Below are 11,174 nucleotides of genomic sequence, written 5' to 3' on the forward strand. Positions count from 1 at the left end.
GGGTTGGAGCGTGGAGGGGGCGGGTCCGTCGGCGTGCGCCCGAGACGTCGGGCGGCGAGGCGGCTCGGGACCGTGTGCAGGAGCGTGTTGTGCGGGAGGTGCTCAGGGGTCAAGGGGGGCCCCTGCACGGTCGGTGTGGCCCCCGCGGGTGCATGGCTGTCGAAGGCGGGGTGGGGCAAAGGAGGGGTCAGCGGCGCCCACCATAGTAGCAGACGGCGCAGGACGACAGCAGGACGTTCCCCAGCGGCGGCAGCAGCCCGCGGGCAATGCGGCTGGTGAGGATGCCTGTGCGGCCGGGGGCGTGAAGAGAGGGGGGTCACGGGGCTGGCGTGCAGGGAAGGGGAAGGGGTGCACCGGCACCGCCCGCGTTGCGCGCCGAACCCAACGCTCATATCCTGACGATCGTGGCGACATCGGGGGCCACTTCCTAGGCCTGATACAGCTGCTCGCACCGGTCATGTGGCGGCGGTACCGCGTTATGCTGCGGTGTTTCCGCCAGTTGGGCTCAAAGAACACCTGCGTGCAGGTATGGTCGCATCTGGTTGACCGAATCTGGTCCCAGAGGATTGTGTGAGCTTGTGCATGCATGAGGCACGCCGGCAGGTGCGACCCACCGTCCTGCGGTATGCGCGGCCCTCCTCTCTGTCCTCGTCGCTGCGCTGCGTGAAGCCATCAACAGCTGAGTGCACCGGCGTGCAGAGGCGTGGGCGGCGCTCCCGCAGTGCGAGCGGCACGCGAAGCGCGGGGTTCGGCGGCGCAGCGCCGCCAGCTGCACGATGCCTGCCAGGTTGAAAGCACTTTGAAAGCATTGCAGGACTCTTTCACGGGCAATGGCTGTCCTAAGCTCCCAACCCGGGACTATGATTCGGAGTGACGCTAAGCTAACACCCTCGTTGATCCGTCATAACAATCACGAGCGTACTAAACATCGTAGTTCCGTGTAACGACGTACACTGCTCAACGATCTTGACCTGCGCACTTGGCGCACAAGAGGCAAAATGATGTTGCACACTACACTGCAGCATCAATGCATATCCAGAAGCGCCCGTGTCAGCCGCAGCAAGAATGGGGCTGGCACCCCAGCGGCGCAGCAGTGGCGAGGGCGACTACGCTCGTGCCGCAGCGTCTGCATCCAGGCGTCGGCCTCCCCTGTCAGGGGCGTCATTTTCGACGTGAGGGGAGAAATGGACTGTTGTCGCCGCCTTGCCTTCAGCTGCACGGCACCAATGCACCGTTCATACATGGCCGCAGGTGGATGGTGTCCTCTGCAGCAGCGAGCACCTGTCACGCCAGTGAGTTCGAGGGGGCCAACAAATGACAGAACCCCAGCAAATATCGCGCCCGTGACAGAGCACACATTCAGACACGCACATGAGCACGCCCTCGCCCGCCGCACAGAAACGAGCCGCCCGCCCGGCCCCGTTTTCGCGCCCGCAGGGCTGCCGCTGCTGTGCTGGAGCGGCTTTATGGCGTGCGCGCAGAGCCTGACAAGTTTATCCCCTACGGCGGCATGGGGGAGGCGCGCTTCCTCGGCGGCGTCGCCGAGAAGTACGGCGTCCAAGCTTTCGACGTGTCCGAGGCGAAGCGGCTGTTCCTTGAGATCTACGTGGAGACGTACTGCCAGGGGCCAAACGCCGGGGACATCGCCTTCCAGGGCGCGGTGGCGCTCGTGCGCGCGCTGAGGGCGGCGGGGCTGGCGACGGCCGTGGCGAGCAGCGCGGCGCGCGTGAAGGTGAAGAGCGGGGCGCAGGGCTTGAAGCGGGCGGGAGAGGGGTGATGCAATGGCTCGCTCGGTGTAAGTGTGATGTCAAGCACCAGCTTTCGGTGATCTAATACTGATATGCCAGAGGCTGCCTCTGTCCAACGCTGCCACCAGAAGCGCGTGGCTGCGTTGCGCGCCGAGAAGCGCCGGTGGTCGCAGCTCTCACATCAATAAGGGGCAGCCCGCCCAGCCTCACGCCGTGCCGCCCGTCGTCGCCAAACCGGCCCGGCCTCCTGCCAAGCCGCCGCACGCACCGCCTGCCTCGGACTGACGCCAGATCGACGCAAACCTCGGGGCGGCGGGCTTCACCCCGGAAGACTTTGGCTGCGTTGTATCCGGCACAGAGTTTGAGCGCAACAAGCCGTTCCCGGACGTCTTCCTGGCCGCCGCGCGCGGCCTGGGGCTGGCGCCCGCCGAGTGCGTCGTGCTGGAGGACGCGCCGGCGGGCGTCAGGGCGGCGCGCGCGGCGGGCATGCGGGTGATCGGCGTCACTACGACGCTGTCGCGGGCCGAGATGGACGCCGAGGCGCCTGACGCGGTTTTTGAGGAGGTGGGGCGGATCTCGGTCGCCGACATCACAGGTTTGGTGGAGCGCGGGGCGCAGCCTGTTACAGCGCAGCAGCTAGGGGTGCCGGGCGCGTGAGTCATCGTCGGCGTGCGCACGTTTTTGGTGATACTGTAGTCAAGACGCATCCACCAACTGTAAAAGGACGTTCTGCTGTGTGCTGGTTGCTGACAGAGGTGACTGCGCGTCTGTTGTCAACTCAAGTGGCAGCGTCCAGGCGGTGTCAGATCTGAGGGCCGTGCCATTGCTACCACAGTGATGCACACACAGCATGCCACACGTCACACGAATACAACGTACAAGGGCACCACACACACACGCACGCACACATCCACACACAGACCGCCAATGGGCCCAAGCCAACACATGCCAAGTTTTGTTGAGGGTGAGGGGAGACACCTTTTGACCTAGCTAAGCTTGATCTGCCCCCTCTCATGTGGATGCCTTCTATCCTTCATAAGGGAAGCCACACAGACACAGAACCGCCAACACATGCACATGTGCACAGCTGCAAGCGATGCATCGCGGGCAGTTTGACGGGCAGTCAACCCGTGTACTTGGTGAGAAAGCAAAGCTGTGTTGCAGATTGAGCAAACAACTTAGCCTCCCTGAAAGACAGCGCGTGGCAAATGTATGCTGCTACGCCTTTGTCTTGGGAAGTGCGGTGCACTCAAAGCTATGGCTTGATAGCAACAGGCCAATGACGGAGGTGGTCAGAATGGTCACCTTATTGTTTGGACTTGCGCACGTGTCATGCCTGCGATATCATATGATATCCACACGGCGTTCGTTCTCCTCACTCGTCAATCGAGCATGGTACTCGCTGACGGTAGCGCGTAGCATAGCATAGCATAGCAAAGCATAGCTCGAGATCAGTCGATCTGGTGGCAGAACGCTGCTCAAGCGTTTAAAAGTCGAGGATACAAGCAGGTGAGATGAAGGTGTCATTAATTGCTAACGCAACGCTAGCTGTGGGTCCACGCCATCACAGGCGTTTGAAAGGGGGGCGCACGGCGCGGTGTTGCTGTTGCGCTCCACTCGCGTTGCGCCTGATGCAGCAGGAGGACAATGTCTGCACAGCGAAACGCCACTGCTGAAGCAGTACTGCAGGGATTCAGAGTCCAGGGCACCTTCAAATTGCTTGGCTCACAACACTACCTGCCTCAGTTCCACACTGTGCTTCAATTCTCCCACAGCTGGGGCGGCCCCCAGGCAGGCGTGCAGCGCGGCCCCAAGCCATGGCAGACCTGCACACAGCGGCGCGCAACGGCGACGCGGCGCGCATCCTGCAGCTCGTCGCGATTGGGGCCGACCTGAACGCGCGGGACAAGCTCTCGCGCACCCCGCTGCACCTGGCAGCATGGGCGGGCCAGACGGTGAGGAGGCGAGCAGTGGGGGGCCTCGCACCCTCTTCGCCGCAGTGCTCACGGCTCACCCATAATGCAAGAATTAGTTTCTCCTAGCCGAACCTGGGCGGATTCAGCAATGCCGATGAGGCATCACACTGCTCGGCTCCCAACACAGCCCCTTGCCCGTCTGCAGCCCCCCTCGGGGCCGCCCCGCGGCGGCGACCAAGAAGCTGCTGCTCTCGTCAACATCCATGCCGCGCCGCGCCGCCCAACAGGAGGCCCTCAAGCTTCTGCTGGCGCACGGCGCGCTGGTGGCGGCCGCGGCGATGGACGACATGAACGCACTCCACTTTGCGGCCCAGAAGGGCAATGTCGAGGCCCTCCGGGCCGTCATCACCGCCGGCGCCTCCGTCAACAGCAAGACGCGAAAAGGTGCGGCAGGGAACACTGTGGTGCTGCTGAACGGTTGCATGGCAGATGGGCCTCTGTTTGCAACCAAGGTCCCATATCTGGGGGCTGCGGCCTCGTCCATCCGCCCCGCTGGCAGGCGCCGATTGGTAAAGCGCGCGCACAACCTGCCCCTGACTGCCCCGCTTCCGCTCCAGCGTCCCGACGTCTTCCATGCATGCATGAACCTTGCCCCATCTGGCCGTCCCCCAGGTGACAGTGCCCTGATGATCGCGGCCAAGGGGGGCCACGGCCCCGCGGTGGAGCTGCTGCTCAAGCGCGGCGCCAACCCGCGCGCCGCCAACCACAAGGGCCAAACTGCCGCTGACCTGGCGAAGGACGAGGGGGTCAAGGCGGCGCTGCAGGCGGCGGCGGCGGCAGCGGCAGCAGCGGCAGCGGCAGGGCCGGCGACGGCGCCGGCGGCACCCAAGGCGGCTACGAAAGCGGGCGGCGGCGTCGATGGCGGGGGCAGCGGGGCCAAGCGGGAGCGCGAGACGGCGGCGGTTGCGGCTGCGGCAGACGGTGGAGGCAGCGGCGAGGCTTCCGGGCCTGTGGTCGGGCCGGCCGTGGGGCCGCTGCCCGAGGGGGCAGAGCAGCAGCAGCACACGGAGGAGCACCGGCTCGAGGGCGGTGGACGCGATGAGGGGGCGCCTGCCATCGGGCCGGCCTTGCCACCAGGCCAGCCGCTGCTTGCGGCAGCGAGAGAGCCGGCAGCGGCAGGCGCAGAGCCAGCGGCTGAAGCGACGGAGGCAGCAGCGGGGGCCGGCGCCGCCGGGGAGCCGCAGCAGCCGCAGCCGAGGAAAAAGAAGCAGAAGGTTGCAGGGGGCCCAATCGTGTCCTTTGGAGACGATGACTAGCCGTGTGACATGCAGTAACAAAATGTTCTTTCATCCTGAGAGCTGTGTGACCCGGCGTGCAGACGGGTGAGGCCCCCGGGAGATTCGAGTGCCCAGGCGCTCGCCATGTCACACCGTGGCTTGTCCCTGCACCACTCCACCACATCGTCGGCGACACTAGCCCACCACATGTGCTCTCCATTGGCCAGACAATCAGTTATCGAAGCCCTTGTGATGGCAGGCAAGGCTTCCGAAAAATTTCCATGCAGCCCAATGCCACATCACCCATGTGGCAGAGGCCGGCGGTTCCCTGATGCCCATCTCATCTGCAGGCGCACGAGCGGGCAAAGCACGGCGCAGCGCAGTCTTGCCACCTCAGCATGCCATGTATGTTGCGGTTGGATCACTCCGTCACTTAAATCCGTGCCTGCACACATATTTCGGGGGCAACTGCCTCGCCAGCCCCGGTACGGATAGCACGCACCACATCTGTCCCTGTCCGGCCGCGGCCGTGATAGAGCGTCTTGACGTGGCCGCAAGATGCTGGCAAACAGCCTTACATCCCGGCAGGCCAAAGGCCTGCCAACGCAGCACCGGAGATCGACGATTTGCGTGCTGGGCCGGCGCGTCGGCAGGCCTGCGTGCAATGTGCTCACGCGGACCCAGGCAAGGTCATAAGCTCCATATGCGCCCTGCACGCTCGCGCGCTCGCTTGCCGCTGCACCGCCGCGCCGCCTCGCCACGCGGGACGGCAGCTGCCGTAGCGGCCGGTCAAGCCCAGCACGCCCGCCGGCCGCGGCCCGCAGGATGCCCTGGTGCTCACGGGCGACCAGCTGCAGCGCGAGGCGGCGGAGAGCGTTGGCGCGCAGGCGGGGAGCAAGCAGTGGGAGCCGCTGACCTCGATGTGAGGCGACCGGGGGCGGGAGCCGCCCCCTGCATCCCTGTGCGGCGGCCACCGCTCGGCTGCGTACGTGCGGGCGGGGCCGGGACGGCGCCCACCCCTCTCATCCTTACACGGTCCGCCGGAAGAGTATCGCAGTGGCTTTTGAGGATGCAGCTCGCGGCATCTGACAGCGCCACCAGCATCTGGCCCGCAGCCGCCACGCCTGCTGCCTCGGTGCCACGCAGCCACACGCCGCCACCCTCTCCCCCCCCCTGCCGGCGCCCGTCTGTCCCCGTGTCCGGCCAGGTGGGCGCGCAACGCGCGCCAGCATGGCTCCCTGGTGGCTGTGGCCGACCCCCACCAGCCGGGTGCCCCTAGCCTGACCTATGCCGAGCTGCACCAGCTAATCCTGGACTTTGGGGCCGGCCTCAGGAGCCTGGGGCTGGAGCCGGAGGACAGGGTGAGACGGGCGCCAGCTGGCGCGCGCGCACACGCCCAACGCGCCGCGGCCGCGGTTGGTGCAGCCTTCGAGCGTCCGGCATCCATGGTCAATGCCATCCGCGTGGAGTGTTTGCGGGCGGCGGGCGCGGGCCCCGGCTGCGAACCAACCTTGGCGCAGGCGCTTGAAATGCGTCTCGGGCCGACGCCGCCGCGCCGCCGCGCCGTCCGCGGTGTCGTATGTCATGATCTGCAGGTGTGCCTGTTTTCTGAGGACTCGTCGCGCTGGCTCATAGCGGACCAAGGCATCATGGCGGCCGGCGCAGCTGACGCGGTGCGCCACGGCGCGCGCGGGCGCGCGCGCGCAGGCAGTGGTGCTGGGCCGCGGGCCCGCCAGCCGCGAGGGTCCAGGGGCAGGGACTCCTATCGTCGGCGGGAGCGGGGGCGCGCGGCTTGGGACGAGGGCGCCCGCCCGCCGGCTGCTGATTGGTCGCTGTGGCGCCGAGGCCACAGCCTTGCTCTTGTATTGAGGGCCAGGGGCGGCACTTGCGAGCCCGCCAGGCCCGCTGGGTCGCCGCCCCGCTCGCCATGTGGCACTCGTGAAGTCCGCGGCAGGCTGGTCCTTGTCCCCGCAGCGTCCAACCGCCTCGTCGGCACCACCCCTTCACCCATGCGCCCCTCCACCACCTTCCCCTCCCTTCCCACAAACGTTCTCGGAAACCTCAAACAGGTCCGCGGCTCCAGCGCCCCGGACGCCGAGCTCCACTTCATCCTGCGCCACGCGCGCCCCCGCGGCCTGGTGGTGCAGGACGCCGCCACGCTGGGCCGCATGCTGCCGGCGCTCGCGCAGGTGCGCATATTGTTCGGGCACGAGGACGGGCCTGGAAGGACACGCATGACCGGCGCCCCTTGGGCGGTTTCCCATCCCTTGGGCGCGCGGGTTGTCAAGCGGAGCCCTGGGTAAAGATTTGGCGTCACCTGTGACCCCGCATCGCCGTCAGGTGTCGCCCAGCAACCGCTAATGAGCGGTGGAGCGGGGCGACGTGATTGCGGCCGCCGCCCGCGCTCGACCCGCAGCCGCCCGCGCGCAACGCGCCCGCGCAGGAGGGCGCCCCGCGCCTCAAGTTCATCGCGGTGCTGTGGCCCAAGGACGGCGACGGCCTCGACGCCGCGGCCGCCGCCGCGCCCTGCCCCGTGCTGCGGTTCGACGGCGTGCTGGCCGCGGGGCGGGAGGCGCGTGGCGATGGCGGCGCGGGGTTCCAGCCGCACGCGCCCGGGCCCCAGGAGCTGGCTACGCTCGTCTACACCAGCGGCACCACAGGTGCGCATGCGCGCGCTCGTGTGTGTGTGTGTGCGTGCGTACGTGCGTGCGCGCGCTCGTGTGTGTGTGTGTATGTGTGTGTGTGGATGCGATCAAGCTGGGGTAATGAGGATGGGTTGGGCTGGCAGCGGCGCCGCTCGCGCCCCCGCCGGTGCCCCAGGGCTCCTCAGGCTCAGCCAAACACAGTGCCGCCCCCTGCGGCCGCGCGGCCCTCCACCTGTGTCTGCCGGCCCCCCTGGGAACCACGGTTCAGGCAGGCTCCCCTCTCCTCACCCCCCTTCCCCTCGGGTCCCCCCAGGCCACCCCAAGGGCGTGATGCTGACTCACGGCAACCTGGCCAGCCAGGTGGACAACTTCCCCTTCTTCCTGGAGGTCACCCCCGGCGACACGGCTCTCAGCCTGCTGCCGCCCTGGCACATCTACCAGCGCACCACCGCGCTGTACCTGGCGTCGCGCGCGGCAAAGGAGGTGCGGCGCCGGCGCCCGGGCCGGGCGCCGTCGAGCAGGGCGCGGCCGCGGTCGAGGGGCGTGCGGGCGGGGTAGGGCGCGCCCGCGCGGTCTCCCGGCGGGATTGTGGGCCTGACCATTGGTCTTGGCGCCAGCATCCGCCGGCGGCGGGGTCTGCTGGACTAGGGGGCCCCACGGCTCACGGGGGTGATGGCGTGGAGGTGTTGCATCCGCAGCGCACGCACTCGCATGCGCACCCATCAACACCGCTCACTGCTGACATCTCCTGATCCCACAACACACAACACAACACCACATACACACACACACAACACACACTCTCACAATACACACACACACACAACATACATACGCAACACACTCACAACACACACACACACACACACACACACACAACAACACAATGTGCACACCCCCAGGTCTACACCACCAAGTTCAAGTTCAGGGACGACCTCACCGCCCACCCCCCGGACCACTTTGTCTGCGTCCCCCTCGTGCTGGAGACCCTGCACAGCCGCGTCATGGCCAAGCTCAGGGCCGAGACCGGGGTCAAGGGCGCCGTGGTGGCGGCGCTCCTCTCCGCGAGCCTGGCGTATGGTGCGCGGGCCGGGCGCGGGCGGTCGCTTGTGCACAAAAGCTCCCGTGTCCCTCGCAGCCGCGCGGGCGGCCTCCTGCTGGGAGCGGAGCGCTGCGGCCTCGACCGGCCGCAGGGTGATTCCAACGCCTGCCTGCCTGCCTGCCTGCCTCGTGCTAGCGAGCGAGCGGCGGGTGCCACAGTCGGTTTGTACAACGTGCAGCGAGCCTTGAGTATATGTATGGTGCATGCTTTCCTCCTGTTGGTTGCGCCCGCCCCACGGCCACGTCCCTGGCTTCGCGCCGCCCGCAGTTTCGGCCAACCGCGTGGCCCAAGGCATGTCGCTGGCGTTCGCTCGCGTCGCGCGGCCCTTCTGGGTGGGCCTGTGGGCGGCGCTGCTGGCGGCGCTGCTGCGGCCGCTGCACCAGCTGGCTGACGCCCTCGTCTTCTCAAAGGTGGGACCCCGGGGCGGTGGGTGCTGCGTGCATGTTTGTGTGGTGGGGAGGGGTGCCGCGCAACGGCGGCTAGGCCGGCGGCGGGTGGCGGCTGCCCGTGCGGCGGCGGGGGCAGTCGTGGTTACTCCCGCTGATGTCGGGCGCGAAGCCCTGCGGGAAGCCGCCCCTGGCACCGCCCTCGGCACACTCGGTCGTCCCGCCCCCCGGGCCCGGCACCCCTGCGACCCTGCGCGGCCACGGCTGCGCAATCCCCATACTTGCCCGCACAACCCAAGGGCGCTGCCCTGGGCCCCTGCAGCCCCTGCACCTGCGGCGCCAAAGCCATAACCCTGCACTCGGCCGATCCTTGCTTGCAAGACCCTGCAGCCCAAACCCCTGCACCCAGCCAGCCCCTGCGCCAGCAATGCTGCGCCCCCTAATCCCCCCAACCGCGCTCCTGTCCAGGTCCGCGCTGCCCTGGGCATCCGCAAGACGGTCGTGAGCGGCGGCGGCAGCCTGCCCCCCCACCTGGACGACTTTTTCGAGGCGGCGGGCGTCACGGTGCTGGTCGGCTACGGCCTGACGGAGACGGCGCCCGTGCTGACCTGCAGGAGGTGGGTTCGATCCCCGCGTGTGGCGCGTCGCGTTTTTCGCCTGGCCTTTGGGCCCCTGCTGACTGCAGCACAACGCAGGGGGCAGGCAGAGGTCCGCGCCCAGTGGAACTGAGAGGGGCCCTGGCAGCAGGACTGAGCACGCCGCTTGCAATGGGGATGCTGTTTTGGCGCTGCGGCCAGTTTGCGCAGCTGCTGTGCATGCAGTGCGGTACGCAGGCGGCTGCGGCCGCAAGCCGACAAGGAGGCCGGCCACGGGACCCGGCGCAAGCCAGCCATTCAGAGCGGGCCTGCCCGCTTTGGCTGTGCGGCGATGCGCCCTTTAACCTCTGCCAGTTGACTGCTGGAGCGCTCCCCATGCTAGAGGCGCCTGCACCCGCTCCCCCTCTTCCCATGCCTCCCCTCGGCTTTCCTGCGCCCACGCTCCACTTCTCTCTTACCCCCCCCCCCCCAAAGGGCGTCCCCTTCCAGCGCCAACATCCGTGGCAGCGTGGGCCTGCCGATCCCCGGCACCACCATCAAGATTGTGGACCCTGCCACGCTGCAGGAGGTGCCTGACGGGCAGCAGGGCCTCGTGCTTGCGCGCGGCCCCGGGGTCATGCGGGGGTGAGCGGGGGGGCCATGAGGGGCTGAGCAAGATTGCATGCGCGCGTGCGGCTTGAGGCGTCCGCGGGGCTCCAAGGGGGTGGGCAGGCTGCAGGCCAGAGAGAGCGGCCCGGTGGTTGTGCGCCCGCGGGAACGGGCTGGGGGCTCGCTGGCCCGCTCTCGCGCATCTGCGGCCAGGGGCCCACCCTGGCCTTGGCGCCCCGGCAGCAGACCGCGCAGCGACGACCTCCGCCCGCCTCCAAGCTTGTCGACCCGCAGTTCTTGCCGCCGCTCGACCCGCGAATCACCACCTATTCACCGCAAATCGCCACACGCCCCTGGCTTAAGATCACCACCTCCTTCCCCAAATCTTACATCAAAACTATCTGTGCCCTCCCTGCCACAAAAAATATCCCAAGGTACTTTGACGACCCGGCCGCCACGGCGGGCGCCTTTGTGGAGGGCGGCTGGTTCAACACCGGGGACCTGGGCTGGCGCGCGCCAGCTGGCGTTGAGGGCAGCCGCGCGGCCGGCCACCTCGTGCTGGCCGGGCGCGCCAAGGACACCAGTGAGAGCCCGCCCCGCCCGCAGCTGCACGCACGCCCACGCACACTTTGTTGCCTGCCCGCGCGCCCGCGCACCCGCCCCCCGGCTCGCAGCCGCACGTGCGTGTTGCGGTGTCACGAGAGGGGGCGCACGCACGCAGGAAGCGTGGGTCTCGGAGCTGAGCGCGCCGCAGCCCTGCCGCCGCAGTGCAGCGGATTCGACGGCCTCCTCGTTGCGCGCGCCGCGGCAGTCGGCCTCAACGGCATTGCTGGGCCCCCCTCCCTCGCCCAGCCCGCTCTGCCTGGACCCACGGGAGTCCCCTCGCAACAACACTCCCAAATCCCCCCAATAAAGC

General features: G+C 68.0%; 3 protein-coding genes across 3 annotated transcripts in view; 2 read left to right on the plus strand and 1 right to left on the minus strand.

The window, feature by feature from the left end:
- The window catches only part of MNEG_8024 (hypothetical protein), a gene marked incomplete at both ends in the record, with an annotated part of 2,574 nt that extends 2,115 nt beyond the window's left edge, over positions 1 to 459 (minus strand). The window contains 2 exons of the mRNA XM_014043501.1: positions 202 to 285; positions 453 to 459. Coding sequence (XP_013898955.1) covers positions 202 to 285; positions 453 to 459 — 91 coding nt within the window. The remainder of the gene's footprint in view (positions 1 to 201; positions 286 to 452) is intronic.
- Positions 460 to 1,510: 1,051 nt separating this feature from the next.
- MNEG_8025 (hypothetical protein) lies at positions 1,511 to 2,405 on the plus strand (the record flags this gene model as incomplete). Its single annotated transcript, XM_014043502.1, has 2 exons — positions 1,511 to 1,732; positions 2,040 to 2,405. 2 exons carry the CDS (start codon positions 1,511 to 1,513, stop codon positions 2,403 to 2,405), a joined length of 588 nt encoding a protein of 195 aa, XP_013898956.1.
- A 1,160-nt stretch (positions 2,406 to 3,565) lies between these two features.
- MNEG_8026 (hypothetical protein) lies at positions 3,566 to 10,298 on the plus strand (the record flags this gene model as incomplete). Its single annotated transcript, XM_014043503.1, has 13 exons — positions 3,566 to 3,703; positions 3,952 to 4,108; positions 4,337 to 4,689; positions 5,766 to 5,863; positions 6,149 to 6,302; positions 6,537 to 6,614; positions 7,011 to 7,130; positions 7,358 to 7,601; positions 7,900 to 8,069; positions 8,489 to 8,666; positions 8,956 to 9,098; positions 9,543 to 9,691; positions 10,145 to 10,298. The coding sequence occupies 13 exons, from the start codon at positions 3,566 to 3,568 to the stop codon at positions 10,296 to 10,298; spliced, it is 2,136 nt and encodes a 711-aa protein (XP_013898957.1).
- Between the last annotated feature and the right edge of the window lie 876 nt (positions 10,299 to 11,174).

The sequence above is a fragment of the Monoraphidium neglectum genome (genome assembly GCF_000611645.1).
Source record: "Monoraphidium neglectum strain SAG 48.87 unplaced genomic scaffold scaffold01480, whole genome shotgun sequence".
NCBI lineage: Eukaryota > Viridiplantae > Chlorophyta > Chlorophyceae > Sphaeropleales > Selenastraceae > Monoraphidium > Monoraphidium neglectum.